Here is a 24,358-nt window from a genome sequence, read left to right as displayed (position 1 = left end):
ATAAGGCTTTTCTAGTCTCTGTATTGTAATAAGACAACAGGCAATGGCATTAAGGTACAGATCAATTTTTCTCTGGCTTGGTACGTGATCCTTTTTGGGCAATAATTGAGAAATTGGTCGCAACTTGTCGGGCTTCTTTTACAAGTTTTTTAGTTCTAGTGGGAGCCCCTCACACTCACAACCATCAATCGCGTCCCAAAGGCTGGTGGGTATCTAACCTCCAATAAGGTTGAATTCATATCCAACAACGACTGAGTATACTTTTTCTGACTACAACAGATTTCCATAAGAGAAGTGCGAAAGCAATGATAGGATTTATTACACATTCAGTCAAAGTTCGATTAAGCTTTCAAGAATGTAATCTTGACAACAAGCAAATAGTTGTGGGAAAACACCAACTCCGAGCAATCAAAAGTGAAAACATTGTTTGAAAAAAATATTGATAGGTTGCAATCAGAGACTTTGTGTTGTCAGGAGGAGTCGCAATTAGGTGAAGTCGGCCTCTTGAGATTGACGTTCGCGCTCGATCTTCATTAACGTGTCTGGCTAATGGACTCTCGGATAACAATTTCACCTGTCGGCCCCGAAATCATTGTTCCTGAATGGATTTATGAGACTCAGAAACACACTAACAATCATTATTTAAATTGTCAAGTCAGCGACCTCAATGCGGAACCCTCTGAAGGCTCCTTCCGAAATGCCAAGCACTGCCACAATTGTTTCCAAACTCACGACAGCTTCGATCCTCCGTTTCACTATGGTTCATAAACAATCCTACGGTGCCTGTTCGCGATGGAGCTTGGACGTCTATCGGGCTGGTGTCCAGATCCTCCAGTAGCTAAAGGTGGGCACTGACCATATGGGCGGTGCAAAGCACGGTGGTAGGATGCAAGATCTCCACTGGAAGGAATACCAGACGATATTGCAGTTGAGAGATGGAGATATTATACGAGTATATTCCAAGATAAAAAGAAGTATATAAGATATAGAACAAGACGCCCGATACTTTCCAATCTTCATCAGCTCAACAGTCCATCATTCACTTTACACTTATTACACTTCAACTCCAATTACTTCACTCCTTCAACTTTTCTATCAACAAATCAACCGCAACAATGGTTTCTTTCAAGTCCGTCCTCCTCTTCACCGGCCTCGCCATGGCCGCTCCCACCCGCGAGACCGAGAAGTCTCTTACCAAGCGCTTCAACGGCGGGTGGTGCGGTGTCCACATCCACCTTTTCCAAGGCGAAAATGCCAAGGGCAGCCATGAGATGAACGTCTTCGTCTATGACGGAAAGCAGCAGATGGTTTGGTCCCAGGAGAGCATCTGGGGTGATGGTCTGCTTATGGCTAAGAGCGAGGGTCTCCCTGCTGAGCTTAACATCAACACATTTGGTAGCAACGCGCTGGTAAGTAAATCTTAACACTCTATCTCCCGAGTATTTGACTAACATTTGGATAAAGGCTACTTTCACCTACGGTGATGACCAGGCCTGGGACTCTAAGGAGCAACCTCGTTGCTCTGTTGGAGCTTGGGATGGCCCTGGCTTCCTTTCTACTACTCAGACTCTTGAGATGGACTGTGGTTTCTCTTGCTAAGCTGGACTTGGCAGTAAGCGTTGAAGGATGATGGTTGTCGGCGTTTTGATAATGGCCCAAGCGATAGTCTTCTAGTTAACTCAAATAAAGGACGTTTTCCTTTCAAAAGTCATGGTAACTCTGATGGTGGAATGCAATGTTTCTCTTCATTCTGTGCTATGATTCCCCCGAAACAAACGCCTATAAATACACATACAATATTTGTCATGAACTCATGGACATAAACATGACACAAGGACTCCCCTCGAAGTCCTTCAACTCAAGTCCCTTTGCATGCTGAAGCACTTGACTAACTCTTGGAGCCAGTGCTTTGTTCAACGTACACGGGTGATCCGTTGACCTGCCAGGTACACGCCAAGGTGGCACTGCCAACCCGAGAATTGTTTTCCTTGCTTTCTCAACTGTCCATCCATCGAAGGGTTCGTGAGGTCTGGCTGTTGATAGGCCATGTAGACGCATCTGCTTCATTAAAGAGCCCAGTAGCATACTGCAACATGTTTCAGAGCAACCAGCTACTCCTGTAAGAAGATCTTGTTGGTAACTGTAAAGATGGCCGAAGAGTGTGTTGAGTACGTATTGTCGTTTATCGTCGACCTTGTCTAGGAAGAAGTTGGTAAGTAATGAGCAGGAAAAGACTTAGAAAGAGGCCGAGTTACCTAATATTGGTTGTGGTATAGGCAAGTCAACCACATATTCGCCATTATCATATAACAAAAGCATCTTTGTCGCAACCGTAAACAAAGCTTCTTGCCGAAAGACCCAAGAAATAAATAACCAACGCAACGGGTCCTCCTTCACGAACTCCTCCGGCTCTCCCAAATAGGTCAGCCATGCCGTCAAAACGAATTCCATTATCTCATGACAGCCATAATAATCAACAATAATTGCAATATTCGACAGAATCTCCACAGATATTCGCTTCGGCACGTCCCGATGGTGTCCGTGAATAATATCGAGAAGTATGACGAAAGCCTCGGCATCCCACTCCGAGGCTTGGACCTCATAGAGACCTTGCTCATTGAGCTGAGATTCTTTAAACTTGCTTTCCAGCATAGCTCGAAAAACAGGTGAAGCCAGGCTCAAATGTCTTGATGACACGCGAAACTCAACTTGCGTGTCTTCTAAAGCCCCTCTCGGATATTTCTGGTCATTGTCCAGAGTCATCGGCGAGTCGCGTCGTGTCTTTGACTCTCCGAACCCCGCCTCATTTAGGCGCTCGTACTCGGGCTCCGAGTCAGTTTGGATCTCACATTCCTCCTTCTGCGCCGTGTTGGGATTTCGTAAAATGAGTACAGTATCTGCGCGAGTGTCGAAAGTAAACGGTGAAGGCTTCATTTTATTGATATGTAATGAATTTGCTTTGTTTTTGATGATTTGGAATGGGAAGGCTTTCATTGATTGAGGGGAAGCGTTGGCTTGGCTAGTATGTGACATGGCTGCGTCATCTGATCAAGTCCAGTTGGAGTAGGGACCTTCATTACTGTAGTGAGCGTCGAGCATCAGCCACTAGACCTATCAAGGAGGAATTGGAGTTACGCGAATCGCGGTCATTAATTTGGATGATTGATCTGACTAATGGTAACACGGGCGACTCTGTAAGAGCCGTCGTCGCCGGAGTGATTGACGTTGAATGTCAATTGACCGTCTGTGATGCTACATAGCGAGAATGCGCTGAATGTATGTCCGAGGATCTCGCGTGCCTGTTCTAAAATTCCCAAGATCTAAGATTCGGCACAAGGCCAAGTCACGATCTGTAACCGTCTTGACATCGTCGCCATCAAGTACCCAAGCGAGGAAGTCATGACAAACATACGAGCCCCATTTATGTTCATGGAACTTCCATCCTTCGTTAATGCTCGCCCATAACATCAAGTCTGCCACCAGGCATGCCCATATCAACGCGCTTCTCGAGTAGCCATGGACAGTACTAGAAGATATATGTGTTGGCGAATCAGTGATACGCTCAAGATGTTGGAGTAACGTCCTCAGCATATGGATGGAACCATGAAGCGACTCTAATGGGCCGCCTTTGACAAGTCGTAGATAGAATATTCCTGCAATACGAAGAGCCGTCTGTATGTGTGTTTTCGCGTTCTGAACAATGTCTTGTACGTCGACAGGTGGGCGATCAGAGCCTATAGACAATGGAGAAGGGTAGTTGTGACTCCCCAAGGCAGTTACATGCGACTGTATTGGATAGGGAAGGGTGAGGAGCTTGTACTCGATGGAGTGATACTCTTCCATCAAATCCAAAGGATCAAGAACGATTTCACCACACTGTGAGTGAGCATAATTAATCGTTCCGACAAGTATGGCCAATGATTGTATGGAATCACAAAGACGATCGTCATAGTCACTGCACTTTTCGTTGTATATAGCTGTCTCGACAGCATTTAACAGGGACGTGCGCTGACAAGACGGCAGAATGTTGGAGGCATTTTGCTGCAATGACTTGGAGACAATTATAGGCATGGTTAAAGTCTCGCATGCTCCTTTTAGGTCCGCTCTAGAGTGGGTATGTAAGCTTAAGTGAACAAGGATGTACGAGACGAACGTACTTCATGATCAAGAGCTGGACGGGTGTCGGGAGATACTCGAGGCCCCCAGACAGGTTCACCAATTGCTCGAGACCCTTCAGGTGGATGTGCCAGTCATTGTAAAGACCGAGATATGACTAGTCGCTAAGTGTCAGCTTGGGGGAGAAGGCTGCGACAATAGAACGTACCGCCAAGAGAGCTAGGCTGGCGATGGACTGGATTAATACGACTGTCTCATCTAGAGACCTCTGTCTCAGACCTACTAGACTATTGACCAGATGACACAGGTTTACGGAATGCGATGCTAGCCCTGGATGGGGTGCTCTCTCATTCTTCATTAACAGAAACAACGCGCCCATGCTTAATGTACACCGAAGTGTCAATGGTTGAAGCATAAGTCTCTCAAATCGAGACTGATCCATTGCCAAGGGTTGCCACGCGACGATGCGTAGTTGCTCAAGGGGATATTGTCTTATGGGGCACGAGAAGAGGTAAGCATGGAAACATTGCTTGCCTACATCAGGAATATCTGGGGGTAGTCTATGTAGAGCCCAATCTGCAATGACAGGACCTGTGGGTGAGGGGAGGTAACTGTTCTGCATTTCATTTGCCCTGGTCCAGTGTCTAATGAGTTCGAATGAGAATGAGGCATTGGTCTCTATGTCAATGACATCCTGGTAGGGGACTACTACAGAGCCACAGACCCGAGCGTCTTGACAGGATTTCGGAGCTATTTTCTTGTGAGTACCTTTTTGAACGGCCTGGGTATCACTGTTTGTGATTGGCTTTACCGGAGTCCGGCCCTGCAGTTTCTTCTGTGGCTTAAAACGGATGCCGGAGCTAGATGAATTTGTATAACAGGCCGTTTTAGCGGTCGTGGTGGTCGTGATATTGACGAACGAGATACCGCGGTGCTTTTGTCTCTGCACCAACACATTGCGACGCGTCTTACTGGACTTTGATGTTGCATCCATAGTGATCTGATCGGAGATATAAGGTAACACGAGAATGAATAGAAAGTGCTCGTTGTCTCAACGGCATGTATCGCTTGAGAAAAATGCGAAAGGAAAGATGGCGGGCTTGAACGAGTATCGGATGTCGCATCTTGGCAGACAGTCAGCACTAAGCGAATTTCCCTTTTGAGTAATTTTGATGTGATTGGTTCTCCTTTGGAGGATTCGAGCAAATGCTGGGATAATGACAAGGATTAAGCCAGGATGCTGATCTTTACATAACTGCGGTAAATAACATTACAACTTCGACCTTTCCTCGCCATCCAATCTTGCTTTCTCGGCAGCACTTAAGTCTCGCCTCTCAGGGCCGCCGCGACTACCGTCACCTAAGAACGTGTCCTCGCGATGCTCATACTCTGTATGGAAGCGCCACTTCTCTGTCAAATGACTGGGGAGGGTCTTCTTGATGGCGGCTGTCATGCATTCGCCCAGAACAGGGAGGAACTTGAACGCACTACAAAAGTCAGTTTCGTTCTTCTCACCGTGAATCTTAACTTACTGTCCACTTCCACCTCCGCCTACAAAAAGGTTCTTGTAATCAGGGTGGTAGTCCATGATAAAGTCACCAGTAGGTGTATCAGTGTACCAGCACAGCGCAGCCCTCTCCAGTTCCCGATCTCCAAGCTCAGGTAAGATTTCACGCAGTCCATCTCGAAGACGTTGCTCAGCGTCCGCCGGGACAAAGTTCTTGCGCTCTCGTGATACTGGAGGTGGGACGGAGATGTTAGACTTGACGTTATTGTTATCGCCCTTTGAAGGTGCTCGAGTATATCCCCAGCCATGGACAGCAAACTTGAGCATCTTGGTATCCTCATGGGGAGGGAAGTTGAACCACCCAGTAGAGTAGTTGACGTAGATGGGGAGATCCTTGTACTTAATCATCTCCTCGTCTGTGAGGCGAAGAAAACCCAGTGCTTGAGCCGTAGACAGCGTCGAGTTGTATGTGGGGACTAGGCCGGAAGACCAAGCACCTGTTGCAAGGATGAAGTGGTCTCCAGCAACAGGAGTACCTCCAAATGTATGGACAGTCTTAATAACACCCCCAGCATCACTGTCAAATCCAACAACAGTGCCAGCTCGACCAGAGATGAACGAGATACCAAGCTCAAGGCACTCATCGCGCAGTTGCTTAATCGCCTTGTTAGCATCAGCCCAACCACCGGATTTGTTATGATAGCCCTCCCAATTCGGCTGAGCAAGTTCTCCCGTCAGGATAGGAAACATTTGCTTCGCAGCTGCTGGATCAGGAAGTATGGTATACGGCAGATTTCGCTCTTCAAGTCGAGCTCTCGTCTTATCCGTCCAGGACTTCTCAGCAGTTTTCCGCGAGCCAGCGATGATGTAGTCAGCTGGATAGAAAATGCCCTTGTACTTGGGATTTTGAGACCATCTTTGATAGGCTTCGTAGGCGAGAGAGCAGTAATCGCCGTCGCCATAGTCAAACCGAATGATTCGGGAAATATCTGAGCTTGAACCGTCAGGAACCTGTCGCATCAGTTAGTATTTTGGGTCAGTAGCCAATGAAGAACGAGGCGCTTACCGGGGGCATATGCCTGTCAATCACAGTGATGTTCTTGTGACCTTCCAGGACGAGCTGCTTGGCGGTTGTGAGACCGAAGAGGCCCGCTCCAATGATAACGATATTGCTGTTGGAATCCATAACTTATTTTATGAGAGAAGATCTTGGTAAGATTAGCTTTATGTCAGAGCGATGGATTGCACATTATTTATGAACCCCAAAGCGTTTGATGGGCCCGGATCTTGAACGGACGGAACAGCAGAAACTGGCCAGCACCCGTGCACGTGAGCGGATCTTGTGGGTAGCATCTTGAAGCTTTTCGCTACGGCCATCCCGATATTTTTATCGGCGGAGAAAGGAGATAAGATAAGTTATATAGATTTATTAAGGTTGATGTTGTTGTTAGAGTGTTTCATCTAATGTTGGTAAGAAACTGGCAAAGACATCATCCAGATTGATCTGTTCCAGAGCCCCGATGTCCAATGAGAATGGATCATACAGATCACCTACCGTGTGGGACTGCTCGACTTGATTCTCCACCAAGGGCTGAATATAGTGCGTAGAGACTCGTATCGTTCCATCTTGAAAGCGGTTGGGTCCGTGGCTATACGGCAGCGAAGGCGTCATCTGGCTGATCTTGGGATCGACCAATGCCCAGAACAACGAGGGATGAAAAACGATTGAAACGCCCTTTGCACTGGGAGATTGCGGATTGTTCCCTGCTGTGGTGTCCAAGCTATTAAGTAGTTCAAGCTAGATATGGGTTAGATCGGTATTCCTGACGCGTAACTTGGAAATACCTTATATGCGATATGGGGCCATGTTGCCGAAAGCCTCTCTAGGAACCCCTTGCACCAGGTCAAATCATCTTTCGCTTTCTGAGCGATTTTTGGATCAATAGCACGCTGAAACAGCCACGGTATAGTCGCGACAACCGCCACCAAGTGCCCGACAAGAGGGTCATATACACCAAAACCCTGCTCCTCGCAGAAGCGCAGGAACTTGAAGACCCAGGCGGAGTGATAAAGAGCGAGATCGACAGTCTGCTGCAGGAACTGTCGTGGTGGAAGTCCGTGTACGCGATCACGCATCGCCACAAGATGAACGAACGGGTGATTCAATATCGCGGTAGTAGCATGAGACGTGACTTGTTGTAAGACCCACGGGATCCAATACTCTCTGCGTTCGATAAGTTCGGTCGACTGACGCTTGGTGAAGTGGACACTTCTCAAAAGATGTATATGGGGTGTTTTGGCGTCATAGTCATAGAGTTGAGCGCAGAGTTCATAATGCATAGAGCTAGGGGACCAAGCAGTTTTAGCTTTACCAATACGAATCTGGTGCATGTATGATGACATATGGCCCCAGATCCCGACGATCTTTATATAATATGCAGTTATTCCCAAGTCTTCTGTTGCATCGTCTGAATAAAGATCAGGCGGATATTCGCCATCTGTCACGGGTGGCAAAGAAGGCGGTATCGGGGCACTCGTTGGGTATTTGGGACGATCATCATCGTGAACAGAAGTACGCTCCTGAGGCATAAAGGTCTGTTCTAGAAGAAGCACAGTCCAGTGGCAACGCAGGCAGGTTTCGGGATCTGACGATGATTCTATGAGTGCTTGTTGAGAGATCTTGCGAAGAGCCTCGAGGCGAGAGAGGGTGCCGATCGTCATCCAAGCTCGGCCTGGCTTACAGCCTTGAGACTGAAGTGAGCTTTTCTTCATTCTCGTGTGAAACATGAATTTCTTCAAACTTACCTGCGACATCAACCAACACAAGCAAGCACAGAGCTTGAACAACCTCTAGCTTTGGGATGCCCTGAGAGGCAAGTGATGTGACCGTCTGCTGTGCCGAAGACGCGTAGTGCTCCACAGCCTGGAGTTCCTGACCCTGGTAGAAATCATGCGTGCTATATCGTACAGTCAATGCAAGAAAGCTTTCGAAGAGGTATCGAGGAGCTGAAGCGAGATATCGTTTGAGATCAGGAAGCTTAAACAGTTGCAATGGTTGAAGATGATGTCTTATACGATATATGTCGACAAGATGGTCAACAACGTCTGAAGGAGGGTGCGGACTTGAGAGTTAGCTGATAATGATACCTAGTTGTCAAAAATATGGCATACCTTGCGGTACTGAATGTCGGTTCAGCGATGCTCTCCGACATAAAACCGGGGCTGGCACTTCCATCCTCCTCGAGTAAGCCCGTCGAGGCGTCTCTCATGGATAAACCGGGAGACGAAGAGGACGCGGCTTCTGTTGGAGTTCTGAATGGTAAGGTCCCGAAGTTTGCATTACGACCACTAGGAACTCACTGTAGCAGCTGATAAATATTCTTGACGTGGGACTCCAGTGCTTGGAAACGGCCCTGCAGGTCATTCTTATTTGTACTAATAAGGTCAGTACTCTACATTTCATGCTCTTGGGCGAATCTACCTCTTTGAGACCCTATTAACTTTTCTTGAAGGTGTACCCGTTGGCTCAATTTCTCTATAAGTGCATGTTTGGTTCAGCCGATTACAGAACGAACAAATCGGCTTTTCACCAGGGCACTTGGTCTTCTTCCTTCTGTATTCAAAAGTTCAGCCCCAAGATTAGAACATGTAACTTTGTGTACTTACCGACATGGCTCACATGCTTGTTTACTTCGGGTTTCCATGGCTTGCTTCGGGAAGTATTACTGGATGATCCAGAAGGAGAATGAAGATGACTGTGATTGGAGATGTCAGATGAAAATGGGGACGGAAGCGGATGTGAGAAGACTCAGCGGGTCAAGCACGTGAACGGAAGTGCTCGCTAACCTCGCCAAGTTTAGCGGCTTTAGCATGACCAGTTCAGCGCAGAGGCTCTATCCAGAGTATCGTGTACTTCGTGCTCTGCGACGGAGTGTAAAAATAGTCCTGGCTAAGAGGCTTCTGACGTCTTTAAAGTGGCTTTTCATCTGCCCAATAACATCGAGCATTTCACTGCATCAAGACCAATTGAATGATAAAGCTGGAGCTTTGATGTGTTAAAGACCAATAATCCTGGTTTCCATGCTGGTACTGCAGCACTCTCCACATGCCGAAAGCCAACAGTCCAGCCAAAACGTCACCAAGCATTGCACTGTAACGTTAACTGCACAGCTGACTTTGACGATATAAATTGAATGAGGGGTTGAAACAACGATAGATTCACTTAGAATTGACTTCAAACTTCATCTTATTGTCGCTTCAATCGACGATGCCTTCAGCTCATGCCATCTATCCCAGCCTGCGGGGCAAGACAGTGCTCATTACAGGCGGCGCAGAAGGTATAGGCGCTGCTACAGTGGAACTCTTCACGCTCCAGGGCAGCCAGGTCATTTTTCTCGACATTGCCGAAGCGTCAGCCCAAAAGACAATTGATCGGGCTGTCGCTCGAGCCAAAGACAGCAACACGGAAGCCAAATCGCCCATATTCTACAAGTGCAGTGTCGCAGATCTACCGGAATTGCAGGAAACTGTCAAGAATATTCAGGAAAAGCATGGTGCGATACACGTTTTGGTGAACAATGCGGCAGCGGCTGGGAACAGGGCCAGGCTTGTCACAGAGAAGGTCACGGCTGAGGATTGGGATACCAACGTCAATACTAACCTTCGACACGTATTCTTCCTCTCTCAAGCCGTGATACCGGCTATGAGAGACGCGCAAAGTGGAAGTATCATCAATCTTGGTTCAATCACCTGGCGCATTCCCGCCCAAGGCACACCAGGTAAGCCGGGCAGTAATCTTTTGGCTGTGTTGAATCGCTAATATCCACAAGTCTACGGCGCCTGCAAAGCCGCCATCATGGGCCTCACTCGTGTTCAAAGCAAAGAATTCGGCAAGTACAACATCCGTATCAACAGCGTCATGCCTGGCGCCATCGCGACGCAGCGACAGAGAGACGAGGTTCTTACGCCTGAGTACCGAGAGGAGGTGATGCGGGGCCAGAGCTTACAGCGGGACCTGGAGCCTGACGAGGTCGCCAAAGTGATTGTGTTTTTGGGCAGTGATGAAGCTAGTGCTGTTACAGGCAGTTCCTATTGCGTTGATGGAGGATGGTGCAGTGACCCTTGAGCAACTCTTATCATGCTCAGATTATATGATTTAATTAGTCCTGTTGGTGGTTCTGTAGTAGAATGTTCATTCAATGGATGCCAAAGTTCCTGATTCCACTGCCGAACCCCCCCGCCTCTTCCCCGTGGACCTGGGCCAGTGTAACGACCCAAGAAGCGGGGAAGCATCAATGCCGTGGTAGACGTTCAATCAGTTCAGCTTCATCGACATCGATACATACCGTCTCCAGAGGCTTAGAACATGGATCAAGAAACAGACACGGTCCCTCGGCTTTGGTCAGCCACTGAAGCTCTACAGAAGCTCCGTTCTCGCGAGCTCACGATTGAACAGTATGCAGCCTCACTTCTCGTGCGGATAAAGCAACGCGACGATGATGTTAAGGCGTGGGCATACCTCAATCCCGACGCTGTGATGGAGCAGGCCAGAGCGCTCGACAGAGTTCCATTTGAACAGCGTGGACCGTTGCATGGTCTGCCAGTTGGGATTAAAGACATTATCTTGACCAAGGGTAAGAACTGACCGGATTAGTAGGTGGGTGTTGCTAATGCTCTGGTAGACATGCCAACTGAACATGGGTCCAAGATATACAAGAATGATCATCCTGAAATTGACGCCGGCTCTGTAATGGCCCTTCGGCATGCAGGATGCCTCATTTTTGGTAGGCTTGTACCCTTCACATCTCCAAGTAGTTTGCTCACACAGCCTCCCAGGTAAGACGACCACGACAGAGTTCGCTTTCTCCTTCATTGGTCCAGCTACTCGCAACGCTCATAGCGTCAATCACACGCCAGGCGGTTCTTCATCTGGATCAGCAGCAGCAGTAGCAGATTTCCAGATCCCTATAGCACTAGGATCACAGACGAAAGGCTCCATCGTTCGACCAGCTGCGTTCAATGGTGTTTATGGCTTTAAGCCTACCTGGCAGTCAATCACGCGTGAGGGACAGAAGTTTTGTTCTCCTAGCGTTGATACAATTGGCTTCTTCGCGCGTAGTGTTGCCGACTTCGAACTATTCGCTGATGCCTTTGCTCTAAATGACTACGAGGAGTCTTACTTCAAGGAAGTCAAGGGCTCTAAATTTGCTATCTGTAAGCCAGTTCATTGGGATATGGCTGGTCAAGGAACCAGAGAGGCGATGGACAAAGCTGTTGAGTTACTGCGAGCTCACGGCGCCCAAGTCGAAGAACTCGATCTCGGTCCTGACTTTGAGAAAGTCGTGGAGTGGCTCAATCTGATTGTCAAACTCGAAGGCGCAACAAGTCTCGTGCCCGAGTATCTTCAGGCCAAAGAACAGATGGACAAAACATTGGCAAAGGGAGTTGAGGAGAGAAGAAGCGTTTCACGCAAGGCCCAGTTGCAGGCATATGATGGACTCGCAGCGTTGCGACCTCGTTTCGATAAGCTTGCGGAGGGGTACACGGCCGTGCTTGCACCAAGTGTGCTTGATGAAGCTCCTGAGGGGCTGGGTAATACCGGTGATCCGGTCTTTGCATCACCTTGGACTGTAAGTGAGCTCACCACGTCCCAAAACCTTTGCTGATCACTATAGGCTTTACATGTACCTGTGATGAACATTCCTGGATTTCGAGGGAAGACCGATATGCCAGTGTGTGTTTCGCTTGTTGCGGCGAGACTTCGTGACAGGCATTTGCTCAAGGTATGTGAGGCTGTTGGTGGAATCTTCGAGAAGGAAGGTGGTTGGAATAGATAATAGTCAAAAATAGTTAAACTCACGCATATAGCCTCTGGCGAATGAGAACTTATAGAAGAGTCAAAGCATACCTTGAGAGTTGTTTCGACGTTCTTAATCGATTTCAGTGCTCCTATTCTCCAGTCCCCTTCGTGATATGACGTTACAGTCCTTCTAGGAGAATCAAGCTGACAGAGCTTGTTGAAAGCGCGAGGCTGCTTGCAGGATAGCATACACTGGTATCGAGCTGTCTATGCAGTATAATCAGATGTCACATGCGAGAGACGCATCAAAAGGTAAGGCTCAAGATTGTATTATTATTCACAAAGAGTGTAGTATTAAGATCCAACATCTGAGCACACAATCTTGGTATAGGTTGCTGACATCCTCCACCATCCAATCCGAACTTCAACTCTCATAACTCGGAGGGGGCATTCAAGTCCCCGTGGTATCCAAGCATATGCAAATGCAAATCAAGACGTAAACAGCTTAAGCGGCAGAGGGAGAAGCAGTCGCAGGCTCGATGTGGACAATGTTGGCGTTGGCATCGGCCTCAAAGACCTTCTTCTGCTTGGAGGTCTTAACAGGGCTGGGAGAAGAGAAGATGTGGTCAAGTTCCTCGAGCTGTTGAAACGATGATTAGTAAGGTCCATATTGAGAGGATATTTGTAGTAACTTACAGTTCGGTTCTTAGTCTCGGGGACGAGGAAGTAGAGGATACCGGCTTGGCAGACACACCAGATGCAGAAGACAATGTAGGTCTTCCAGGCGATGTTCTTCAGAGCGACGGGAATACCGAACTGCATGACAAGCATAGCAGCGTTGGTGAAGAGAGAGCTGAAGGCCATACCCTTGGCTCGCATCTCGTAGCTTAGAACCTCGACGGGGTAGAGAGCCTGGAGGGGAGTCCAGCCGACAGAGTAACAGATCTGGAAGAGGTAGACCCAGGCCAGAATAGCCTTGCTGACCGGGGGAGTAACAGAATCAATCTGTTCCTCGTTGTCAAGATCAGTGATGTTGGCAATGGAGGCAGGGACAGTAACACCAATCCAGCAGAAAGCACAGACAACGTTGACGACGAGGAGCATGGGACGACGACCGACAGTGTCAGTAAAGGTGGCACCGAGAGCGGCAAAGGCGATTTGAACAGCGTTCATTCCCATGGCGACATTGATTTGCTGGGCACCTTCCCTGATACCAGCAGTGTCGAGGAAGGCGCTGAGGTAGTAAGAGACGATACTGTTACCAGCCCACTGACCGAAGAGAGAGACGAGACAGTTGCAGGTGAGACGGTAGAAGGAAGCACGGGTGGCGAAGAGAGCACGGTAGTCCCACCATCTCTTGTCACTACCGTCCATCTCAAGATGCTCCTCGTACTCGTGAAGCTGGAGCTTGACCCACTCACTCTCGGGGTTACCGTGGCCGTGGAGTTTGGTGAGGTTTTCCTTAGCAAGCTGCTGCTTTCCGTGGGTGTACAGCCATCGAGGAGACTCGGGCAGAAGCATGGCGCAGAAGCCAATGACACAAGGGAACATGAGCTGAAGACCAACAGGGATCATCCAAGAAGTGTTGGTTCCCTCGTAGTTCAAGCCACCACGAACAGCACTGCTAGCAACAAGGGCGCCGACGGGCCACATGACGTTGTAGAGACCGGTGATGACACCACGGTGAGCAGGGTGAGAGACTTCGACGACGTAGGTAGGACCGGCGGCGGCGGCGATGGAGACACCGAATCCGAGGAAGAAGCGACCAGCCATGAACTGTCCAACGCTGGAGGTTGAGTAGCAGGCGAGTTGGATAATGACACCGACGATGATGATCCAAGCTCCGATTGTCATACCGGCACGGCGACCCCAAGTATCAATACTGGGTCCAACAAGAGGAATAGCGACGACGGAACCGATTTGATACATGGAAGTGACGATACCTATCAGATGTCAGCATTGTCACCAGGGCAATTGACTAGATTGGGAAGACATACCAGCTTCAATACCCTTGTTGTCAACACCAAAGAAGCCCTTGAAGTCTTTGGAAGAGAGGAGAGTTCCGAAAAGCGAACCGTCGTAGCCGTTGGCAGTAGAGCAGCAGAAGGCGACCATGCTTGCGAGGATGAGGATAGGAGCGGCGATCTTGGGCGGGGGCTCCTTGATCATAGCCTGCTGGAAGGCTTCATCTCCAATGGCCGTCTTGACAATGACGACTTCATGCTTGGCCTAAGTTGAACTATTAGCGACGCTCAATTGAGCTGTTTGGTGGTGGTAAAGACGTACGTCCTTCTCGTTGATGGAGTCGACCGCCATGATGGTAATGTTTCAGCGCTGGAGCTGTGGACTGTCGAGCTGATTGTTTGGTTGCTTTGCTTGGCTGATGGTCTGGGCTGGAAACAAAACTACTTCAATTCGAGATGGGACTGGGATATATATAAAAACTTCAAGACAGCTGCGACATTCTAGGGTGGTGATGGGTTTAGCTGTCTCAAGCTCCGTGCCACTACTGCATATGGGATGGTGGATGGAACGCGGTCTCCGCATCCGACACAACCACAGAGATCTCAAACAGGCCAGTCCCTTCGCTGGTGAGAAAGAAAGCCTCGCTGTTCGCCGGGACGGATCGACGGCCAAGCATCCGAAAGCTGATGCGAGTGACCAATCGAGCGGTTCTGACAAGAAACGGCCAGGTATGGGGAATCGAGAATTCGGTCTGAGCCCGACAGAACGGACAGCACAAAAACCTTTGTTTGACTGATTGGTCACAGAGCATCAGGTCGACCAGCGGCGCTTAATTCGAGTCTCCCGATGAAGCCCTGCCTGACTCTTTGTTCGGCTTGCTGGTCCGCCCATCTCTTTTAGTGCAGACTTTATCGGCTCACCATGCGCACCAGCCGATCGATCACTCTATTTTAACGTGCTGGCGCTGCATTAGGCGCGGCCGCGAGATGTGATGCTACCTTGTGTGCTTTACTAGTAAGGACGAGGTAGGACCGTAAGGGGGAGCTGGTTGCTTTGTGCTAATGAGATTTACGGGCCGGGGAACCGTAAGACGATTGGTCAAGACCCTTCTGTGTCTCTCAGGAGGGGAAAGTGCCCCGAGACAGATTGAGAGTAAGCAGAGCTTTTACGAGTATTCAACAATGGTATCGTTCTCATTGAAGAGTACATTCAGTATGGAGATAGCTTCAGATAATATTTCCCATGATATGATACTCCATAACATCCACCAAGACTTGAGTTCTCCATTCTCTGGTCTCTTGGATCAAGTACGTACTGTCCATCCTTAATTAAAGATGGTCGGGGTCTAGACAAGCTTACTCCCCCGCATCCCCGGACCCGATTCTCCACGAATAGCGTCCTCGCTTCCGGATCAGCACCCCGAAATCTCCGCGCCCCAGACTGCAACTGCAAGAGATCCCAAAGCTCCCTTGCACATACAAAAAACAAAGTTGCGGAAAAAGCGGGATTCTTGCGACCCTCTCTTTCCCCATCTGGGGTACAGCAGTGACAGTCGCCAAGTTGTGATTGCCGAAACCCGCTGAGACATAATATGTCGAGGCTCTTGGCAAGCTGGAGAGATTTGGGAATCCACCACTCAATGTGGCTAATCCTCCTGCGGCTGAGGACTCTTGTTTGGCAGCAGCGCATTTGACCAACAGTTGCGGCGTGGACAAGACGGGTCATGGCCGGCGGTCAGGAAGGGGATTCCGTCTCTTGGGACAGAACTTCCAATCAAACTAGCAGCTGTCAGTGTAATTAATTCGGAGATGTTGGTCGTGGGTTAGGGTTGAAAACTGTTGACAGCCCAACACTACGGCTGTCCATGTCCGCCCAGAGTCTGGGCCGATATCCCGTGGGGCCTACCTCTTTTGGCCGATTCTGTACGTATGTGGACTATGGGTCTTCTCCAGGTCTTGTTGAGCTCGTTTAGGAAGGCATTTTTCTGTCATTAACATTTTGGATCACGCGATGAGCGGGTCCTGTCAGCCTTCAAGCATGAAATTTCTGTTCTGGTCAGTCCCAGATGATCGTTGATCCATGCCTCCACTGCAAACTCTTGATTTATTTCGGTCCCTTCCGAAGACTCTAGACTCGATCGTTGAAAGCGGCACGTCTGACCGCTGTCAGAACTTGTTCTCTTCTTCTGAACACTATACATAACACGACCATCACATGTCCATCTTGATATGTCAGTCGAGACCGTCTTGGGTGTTCGTGTCAGCACTCTATGCCATCCAGTCCATTTGTTAGAAGTGACCTAGTGGGTATAACGAGTCAATGTCTGTGTTCAGAACCCTGCATAGAGACGACGCGAGATCAGCACGAGACTTCAAGTGCCAAAGCTCCCGACAAGAGACCATACCATGCTTGTATTTACTAAGCATGAGCTTGTCTCAGTGTTAAACTCGTGTTTGCGGCCACGCCGCGTCGATCTCGACGTGGTCCTGCTCAAGTGAGACTCTGCAAGGCGATCGCCATAATATTGGTGAAGCATGCACATGCAACTCGGTGATCAACCCCATAGTAAGACCTTGGCACTTACCGACTCACTGACCTGACTTTGCCACTTTGCATTGCCAAGAAGCCCAGATTCTCAATGAAAGTGATTGACAAATTATGGCTCTTCATGGGTTGTGATTTTATCATCTTGGTGGCAGAGTCCAGCGGTAAGGACAAAGCAATCCGAGGTCTGTTTTTTCCCGATATCGTATTGAATTGACGATAAGAATATATCTCTGCTATACAATAGTTGGTGCTATAGTTTGTTTCAATATCTTAACGCAACTGCTTGAGAATGGTTTGCTGTAGGGTAATGGCAGGGACACTTGGAAGCAATGCCAATCACACGTCTGATCAAGTATAATACGATTACAATGTAGTCTTTATGGAGCGATGATTTACCTTTTATTCATGATCTGGCTTCATGAAAAATTTGGCGATTATCAACTGCGTCGACAATTTAATTCATGAACGCTTAATGCTGGTCAAAAGTTTATGGAGCATCATTACTAGCATGGCTCAATTATCGGCTAACAGATAAGCCACAACAATGCGGTTATCAGAGCGTATCTGTTAGTACAGTATCTCAGCAATGATCACTGCAACGTTGTGTCAAAGAACAACTCTAAAGAAGTAGGACTGATCAAACTTCATGCTATTCCAGAACGACTACATCATATACCTCCCTATCTCTGAACTCTCGGTTGGCTCGAACATTGTTGTCTTTTCTCTCATCTGGTTCCATTTGGCTCCACTATGCTCATCGACTCACAAAAGAGACCAGGGCTCTCTGCCAAGGTTCACCCAAGCCGATACGCCAAGAAGGACCAGCACCAGGTTCTCCCCAGATTCACGATCAGTTTCGGGCGAAGATATACAGCCAAGGAAAGAAGCGAGATTCTCAGTATCATCGCGTTCTTATCAAAGATTGCTCCATTTTTGTGGTCTCGTCTCGACTCTGGACCTTGCGGGATTTCCCGCAGCATCAGGAGAGCAAAGTGATAAAAATAGAATCTCTATTGGAACCGTCTAATTGTGTACCTCGTCTAATCGTCTAAATCGTTCCTTTTTACACCGCAAGATCAAAATGTAGGATCTGACTCCTTGATAGGCTTCAGGTCACCCTGTCCCTTGAAGACCTCGAGAATATGCGCCTGCTCCGTCAAGATGAACCTGTCAGTCTGCTTTCCAATTGAAGCAAGTTCCTTCCACCTATTGAAATCCTGAGGATTGCGCTTATCACCATGCGCATCCTCTGCATGCTCCCAATGGCCCTTGGAAAAGCCCAGCATACCGCTAATGGTCTTGTTGGTGATGTCGTAGACCAGGGAAACGATGGTTCCAGTCTCCTCCAGCCAGTTGATCTGCCATAACTCGCCTGCACGAATGCATTGGTAGGCTACGGTCTGGTAGTTGATGCGGCCAGCCATGGGACCGCCGTGAATGGCGTAGACGACGCGGTTTTCGGAGAAGAACCAGATTTCATAGCGCCATTTTTCTGGGTTGCCGTCTGCGTCTGTGGCGTCGTAGTCGTAGACTAGATGGGTGTTGAGGATATCATCCTTGAAAGTAGGATGGAGAGGAGTGTTTGTTTGGTATCGTGGCAGCGACATTATGATTATTTGTTATTAAATGATTAAATGCTGAATGATTGAGACTTCTACTCTCGTCGCGGCTCTTGGCCAGCTTTTATACACAGCTAAACGAAAATCACATCGCGCAGGTGGCTTGATTCTGGTGATAGTTGTCACATCATCATCCATTCCTTCGGATCGAGCGGACGGGAAGTTTCCACTAAAAGCGGCTCCGAAATCGAATCAGATCTCATAAATTGTATATCCGAAAAATCGATCTGGTCTAGGTTTCGGCATAAACTCAATTGCAGTCGTATGATGTCACACGCGACTAGAAAAGCATCCACAAATCCACCGCATATTTCGCCATTACCTCTTGTCGGCAATGAGTATCGGTAGGACGTAGCCGAACGGCCTCAGAGGTAATTGTTCTGGCGGTGTGAAGCTTTACTCAATGTCCCTCACAAGACGGAAAGTCACCCAAGGCCAGAGATATTTTGTCTGCCACCAGTTCAAGCTGTAAAGGTTAGCACTCACTCATGACTTCGGGCCTCAAGATAAAACTCACAAACTCTTTCGACCAGCTATGCGGGGATGCAACGCCCAACTTCCACCAACAACAGCCAGATGCTTCTCATCCATAAAGTCCGCTAGACAGGCATTAGTACAGTTCTTCCGGGAGCTCAGCGACAAGAACTTACCACTATATCCAGGATAAATATCCATAGGCTTGAACCCAGGTTGCGGCGCAAATAAAGTTCTTGTCCATTCAGCAGCACCTCCAGTATCGCCCAGTCCGCAAAGATAATCCTTGTGTGTAACGCTAGTAGGATGGAAATTGTGAAAGCCCGAGTTTGTCCCAGATAAATCGACAAAAATGGCATTAGGATTCGTATGGAATTGGTGGTTGACTTTGCTGTCTGGTGCTTTTCGTTCTCGTTCGACATACTCGTGGATACTCCGTATTTCATGAAGAGTTGGTAAGCGAGCACCAGCCCACCCAGCATATCGCTCGACCTCATCAAAAGAAGCCATCACCGGCCAGTCCAGTGCTTGAGCCAAAGGAACTGGGCCCAAGACTGTCTTGACGCTGTGACGAGCAATGAAGGTGGTAAAGTCTTCATCATGGCCCGCACTGCGTATCTTGCCCCATGTTGCAGGGATCTGTGGGTACTTGACGTCCACAAGATACTTTGCGTACTCGCCGTTACTCACCGGTCGACCTTGCGCTTCGAATTGTGGTACCTGCACATCATACGGCTCACGCTCGTTGTCCCACGCAAAGAATCTATTTGGTCCCTCATCATTTTCAGGATCGTGGAATCCTATAGTGAATTTCTGTGCGGGCACTTGAAACCATGGGTTCTGCATCCGCTTCGAGGCAGCTTCTTTAGCGAGCCTCGCAAAGTCAGGTCTGGGTATTCCAGGAGGAGGTAGAATATTCGGGCTCTGGATTGTCATGAAGAGAAATGTCTCAGCATGGAGGCCTAGACAAGTTAGAGGATGGCTTCACATGTCGGATTATCAGGACTTACCCTCATGTTCAAACCCTATCCAGAGAGCCCGTCCGATGCAACGATCTGAGTAAGCCTTCCCAGTATCGTAAAGCGAGGTGATCCGGTATTTCACACGCTCGCGATAAAGGAGGATATCCACTAATTGTGGGAAGACATCTGGAAGTTCGCTATGGTCGTGGCACTTGGATGGGTCATCAACATCGGGATCGATACCACGTTCAAAGATCTGGTGATAATAAGCAGGATCGGTAGGTCTACCTTTGGTAGCTCGCGTTAGGTGGATATCCTCACTAGCCATGACATTAGTGGAAGGCTACGATGAGGCGATGAATACTAACAATATCGGTATATGACCAAGATAAAACAGCAATGGATTTCGTAGAGGAATCGGTTGCTCCATCAATGCCTCCGGCGGGATCATCTTGGTAGTGAAAAGATCCCATACATTCCAGAGCTGCTTCCATTCTGTCAATGAAGGCACTGGAGCTGGAGCATATTGCTCCGGGTTCAAGGGCAAGGCGTAGGGGTTCTTCATTTCAATCACAATTTCGCAGTTGCGAGAACGTCGCACGAGAGATGGAAACAAGACTTTATAAGAGCTACAGCTGGACTATTATCTTACCTCCACGTCATCATGTCTCAGCTGCTTGGCAACAGCTCAGCTACTGCAACGCAAAGGACTTGGCTTCTTCCCCTGGTGCTAGTGGGAATATAGTTTGGCCTACCGCCCGAACTAACCTGTGCTAAGACCCGCGACACCCCATAATGATAACAGATGTCTCGGTTTTGGAGTCACTGTGACTTCCGGCTTATATCATTCGTGTACGAGATATTTGACTTTGATATCTATCCCGTGAGAAATCAACTAACTCAATTGCCTTTTTGTCTAAACTGACGATAACGCTTCTTCACAATTGACTACCTATGACTATATACCTTGACGTCACCACCCTCAACCGAACCAGTAATTATGCGTTCCTCATCACTCTTCCGCTCCCCATTAACGTTAGCCTCTATCCCAGTGATGGAAATGGCCTCGCTAGATTTCGACCCAGCACCCCGCCAAAGACGTAGATTTAGATTCGAGGTGCGCGTTGAGAGGTTAGACAATTTGTACCCTCTAGAGCTATTGACCACGCCTCCCAAATACGCTGATCTCTCTTTCATCGTGCCAAATATGCGGGGAAACAATCTTCCTAGGGGCTGCCTCAACACTGGGAGACAAGCTGTGATGATGCCAAGATTGGCTTCGATCAGAGTCCATATGCCGCGTTCAATAAAGTTGTATGTTATGTCTTCCTTGTTTTTGAGAGAGTTGGAGACCGAAGTTACTCGTAGGATGGATGTCAAAGTCACGCTTGCCTCTAGTTAGTCTCAGCGGTAAATCCTTTGGTGACTTTCACTTACAAGGACCCTAGAAGAAAGATGCCTCCGAGCAGTATCTTCTCTCGTACATTCGTCTGCAGCCGTATGATAGGTATTATAGGTAGCGCTAGTACCATGACATCTGTCACGACATTTAGAGTAGCGTAGGCCACCCAAAATTTGTTCGAGTCGATACAAGTCGCGTTAATACTCTTGTTCCAAGCACCAGCAATAGGCACGCATTGCCATATCGTCGCGCCGATGCCACCAATACCATATCCTACCACGATCCCCATCACTATATATGCCCAAACTCGGAACGATCTCGTAACAAACAGGCGTAGATACAGAAGAATCGCGGCGACCTTGTTGAGACAGACAGTTGCTTTGTATGGTGTCTGGGCAATGAAGAACATCTTCAACGCCATCCGAAGTTCGGGCTTGTCGAGGTCGTACTTGTGCATTCCATAACCGTTATGGATTGCTAATTGTATGAATGTCGACAGGAGGATGGATGATATCTAGGACCTCAGTCAAAAGGCGCAACAACAGGGCCAAAGATCTTACCAGAGACGCGACGATTGCAATGTCATCTGATCCGAGCTTATGAATCGAAAAGCGTGCGAAACACCGTGCAACGACAAATAATCCCGCAGAAATGATCATTACCAAAGACGTGATGTAGAGTTTCCAGCCTTGATTGTCAACCCCGTCGGTGGGGTATCCCATACCTCTATCAACCATTGTCGCTACGACATTGTTCAACAGTGGGTGATGTGGTTGATTAGTAGAAACTACAGACTACAGCTACGTATCGAGGCATTAATATCGGCCGTCACTTAATCATACTCGTAAATTACAATTAGCATGGCCATTAGGCACCCAGGCTAGCCCGTGAAGTAAAACGGAAGCAAAGACTGTTGAACACAGGGTACATAATGTTCCGAGAAAAGTGGCGGTATCAACATCAACGTCAATAACCAACAGCTGGTAGCCAACAACCTTATCGACTCGGAGCGACCATCCTGTCTTAGCGATAGTGGGCGAACACGAAATGACAGCTTCCAAAGACGGGAAGGATCGCTTGTTCGTCAATTTATGCAGGGGTGCGGCGCATGATGCTGTTGGTTAATCATCCTTGAAGACGGCCATTGAAGTCGAGAATAGGAATATTGCGGGTACAAAATGAACAACCTTGTACAACGGCAGACCGACTCTAATTATCCCGCTTGTCGGTTATTGGTTCAGCGTGATTGATAAAGGTAGATGATTGCCCTAGTTACTACAGTTGTTGTCCGGTTTCTCTCACCCTGGCCTAATACTCTGACACAATGGTAAAATTGACATCCGCGATCGCCTTTTGGGCAAGCCTCGTCTCTGCTGCTCCGAAATGCAATACATCTCGATACACGACAGTCAACACATCCAACGGGCCCATCACTGGACATCTGGCCGACAACTCAGCATGTGTCGTGGAATACCTCGGCATCCCGTATGCAAAACCCCCGGTTGACAAGTTGAGATTCGCCCCTCCACAACGCATCACCTCGAAGAAGCCCTTCAAGGCTGAGAAATATGGCTTTGATTGCCCATTATCGCCTAGCAAGAAGGTTGACTATCCTGATATGACACCCCAGGCCCAACAGATCATTTCCTACTTTGCCAGCGCTGCGGGAACTCCCCAGAGTGAAGATTGTTTGACTCTTAATATTTGGTCGAAAGCGACGGGCAACTCTGCAAAGGCGAACAAACCAGTGCTGGTGTTCTTCTACGGTGGCCGTAAGTTCACTGCTGGGTCTTACTACAGAGATTAGGCTAACCATACAGGATTTGCTATTGGAAACACCAACAGCCCTTTCTACACTGGCAAATACTTTGCTGATGCTGAGGATATCGTGGTTATTACTGTCAACTACCGTATCAACATCTTTGGCTTTCCCGGTGCTCCTGGTGAAACGCAAAATCTCGGTCTGCACGATCAAAGAGCTGCTGTCGAATGGGTGCGCGATAATATTCGGAAGTTTGGCGGTAACCCTTCCAAGATCACCATAGCCGGCCAGTCCTCTGGGGGCGTCGCTGTCGACTACTGGACTTATTCTTATCGGAAGGACCCCATCGTGAATGGTCTCATTGCTCCATCTGGAAATGCATTTAGCTTTCCCGTCAATACTGCCGAGGTTCAAGAGAAGAACTGGAATTCGGTAGTCTCTACTGTTGGCTGCGATGCGACCACTGATGTAATGAGTTGCATGCGGGAGGTTGACTGGGAGGACATTAAAAAAGCAGCTGCAGGTATTAGACCTGCTTCGAGTTCCAGCGTTCTTCGTTCTATCCCCCCATTCTACCCCAAGCCTGATGGAGAGATTGTCTTCTCCGACTATGTGAGCCGAACTAAAGCTGGAGACTTTGCTAAAGTTCCTGTGCTCTTCGGCCACAATGACGATGAAGATGGTTACTACCGAGTCCCAGCCTACGGTAACGGAGTCACACCTACCGATACTCAAGTCAAGTCCTTCCTTCTAGAGTCTTTCACCTGCCCTGTATCCTACCAAGCTCAGGCACGAAAGGATCAAGGCGTACCATCATGGGCATACCGATACATGGCAGACTGGAACAACACACGCCTATACCCGACAAGCGGCGCTTACCACGGCGTGGACCTTCACATGATCTTTGGTGCATCTGAGGATGTCAGCGGAATCGCGCCATCAGAGGATCAGAAGAAGCTTACCAAGACAATGCAGCACGCATGGTTCTCTTTCAGTAACAACCCTTCATCTGGTCTATCGAAGCTTGGTTGGCCCAAGTTTGATCCGAAGCGAAAGACACTGATTGAGTTGGGCAAGGGTACTAAGGCACAGATCGACTTTGTTAAGCCATCAGTCTACGATGCGCCTTGCTCAACAGTTACAATGGGGGCACTTTCGTCTTCCTCTTAGTTAGATAATGTAGAGGTACTTCTTAATTTTATAAT

General features: G+C 48.4%; 10 protein-coding genes across 10 annotated transcripts; 4 read left to right on the top strand and 6 right to left on the bottom strand.

The window, feature by feature from the left end:
• Positions 1-1,115: 1,115 nt before the first annotated feature.
• FIESC28_01553 (uncharacterized protein) lies at positions 1,116-1,599 on the top strand (the record flags this gene model as incomplete). Its single annotated transcript, XM_031155703.1, has 2 exons — positions 1,116-1,409; positions 1,465-1,599. 2 exons carry the CDS (start codon positions 1,116-1,118, stop codon positions 1,597-1,599), a joined length of 429 nt encoding a protein of 142 aa, XP_031020181.1.
• A 397-nt stretch (positions 1,600-1,996) lies between these two features.
• Positions 1,997-2,934, bottom strand: FIESC28_01552 (uncharacterized protein; the record flags this gene model as incomplete). Its single annotated transcript, XM_031155702.1, has 3 exons — positions 1,997-2,086; positions 2,173-2,198; positions 2,256-2,934. The coding sequence occupies 3 exons, from the start codon at positions 2,932-2,934 to the stop codon at positions 1,997-1,999; spliced, it is 795 nt and encodes a 264-aa protein (XP_031020180.1).
• A 2,452-nt stretch (positions 2,935-5,386) lies between these two features.
• FIESC28_01551 (uncharacterized protein) lies at positions 5,387-6,809 on the bottom strand (the record flags this gene model as incomplete). Its single annotated transcript, XM_031155701.1, has 3 exons — positions 5,387-5,603; positions 5,649-6,634; positions 6,690-6,809. 3 exons carry the CDS (start codon positions 6,807-6,809, stop codon positions 5,387-5,389), a joined length of 1,323 nt encoding a protein of 440 aa, XP_031020179.1.
• A 261-nt stretch (positions 6,810-7,070) lies between these two features.
• FIESC28_01550 (uncharacterized protein) lies at positions 7,071-9,295 on the bottom strand (the record flags this gene model as incomplete). The annotated part of the gene is made up of 7 exons (XM_031155700.1): positions 7,071-7,421; positions 7,469-8,367; positions 8,429-8,745; positions 8,795-8,935; positions 8,984-9,058; positions 9,214-9,236; positions 9,290-9,295. 7 exons carry the CDS (start codon positions 9,293-9,295, stop codon positions 7,071-7,073), a joined length of 1,812 nt encoding a protein of 603 aa, XP_031020178.1.
• Positions 9,296-9,890: 595 nt separating this feature from the next.
• Positions 9,891-10,748, top strand: FIESC28_01549 (uncharacterized protein; the record flags this gene model as incomplete). The annotated part of the gene is made up of 2 exons (XM_031155699.1): positions 9,891-10,401; positions 10,453-10,748. 2 exons carry the CDS (start codon positions 9,891-9,893, stop codon positions 10,746-10,748), a joined length of 807 nt encoding a protein of 268 aa, XP_031020177.1.
• A 240-nt stretch (positions 10,749-10,988) lies between these two features.
• On the top strand, positions 10,989-12,459 carry FIESC28_01548 (uncharacterized protein; the record flags this gene model as incomplete). The annotated part of the gene is made up of 4 exons (XM_031155698.1): positions 10,989-11,256; positions 11,305-11,406; positions 11,459-12,252; positions 12,298-12,459. The coding sequence occupies 4 exons, from the start codon at positions 10,989-10,991 to the stop codon at positions 12,457-12,459; spliced, it is 1,326 nt and encodes a 441-aa protein (XP_031020176.1).
• A 468-nt stretch (positions 12,460-12,927) lies between these two features.
• Positions 12,928-14,738, bottom strand: FIESC28_01547 (uncharacterized protein; the record flags this gene model as incomplete). Its single annotated transcript, XM_031155697.1, has 4 exons — positions 12,928-13,062; positions 13,119-14,365; positions 14,420-14,651; positions 14,709-14,738. 4 exons carry the CDS (start codon positions 14,736-14,738, stop codon positions 12,928-12,930), a joined length of 1,644 nt encoding a protein of 547 aa, XP_031020175.1.
• Positions 14,739-18,010: 3,272 nt separating this feature from the next.
• Positions 18,011-18,541, bottom strand: FIESC28_01546 (uncharacterized protein; the record flags this gene model as incomplete). The annotated part of the gene is made up of 1 exon (XM_031155696.1): positions 18,011-18,541. One exon carries the CDS (start codon positions 18,539-18,541, stop codon positions 18,011-18,013), a length of 531 nt encoding a protein of 176 aa, XP_031020174.1.
• A 408-nt stretch (positions 18,542-18,949) lies between these two features.
• FIESC28_01545 (uncharacterized protein) lies at positions 18,950-20,554 on the bottom strand (the record flags this gene model as incomplete). The annotated part of the gene is made up of 5 exons (XM_031155695.1): positions 18,950-19,019; positions 19,071-19,152; positions 19,204-19,989; positions 20,038-20,309; positions 20,358-20,554. The coding sequence occupies 5 exons, from the start codon at positions 20,552-20,554 to the stop codon at positions 18,950-18,952; spliced, it is 1,407 nt and encodes a 468-aa protein (XP_031020173.1).
• A 2,161-nt stretch (positions 20,555-22,715) lies between these two features.
• Positions 22,716-24,323, top strand: FIESC28_01544 (uncharacterized protein; the record flags this gene model as incomplete). The annotated part of the gene is made up of 2 exons (XM_031155694.1): positions 22,716-23,163; positions 23,212-24,323. The coding sequence occupies 2 exons, from the start codon at positions 22,716-22,718 to the stop codon at positions 24,321-24,323; spliced, it is 1,560 nt and encodes a 519-aa protein (XP_031020172.1).
• Positions 24,324-24,358: the final 35 nt, after the last annotated feature.

This window comes from Fusarium coffeatum (assembly GCF_003316985.1).
Source record: "Fusarium coffeatum strain FIESC_28 chromosome Unknown BRIP53273_contig_39, whole genome shotgun sequence".
Taxonomy (NCBI): Eukaryota; Fungi; Ascomycota; class Sordariomycetes; order Hypocreales; family Nectriaceae; genus Fusarium; species Fusarium coffeatum.
The sequence above is the reverse complement of the archived record's forward strand: the minus strand, read 5'-3'. Positions and strand labels throughout refer to the sequence as shown.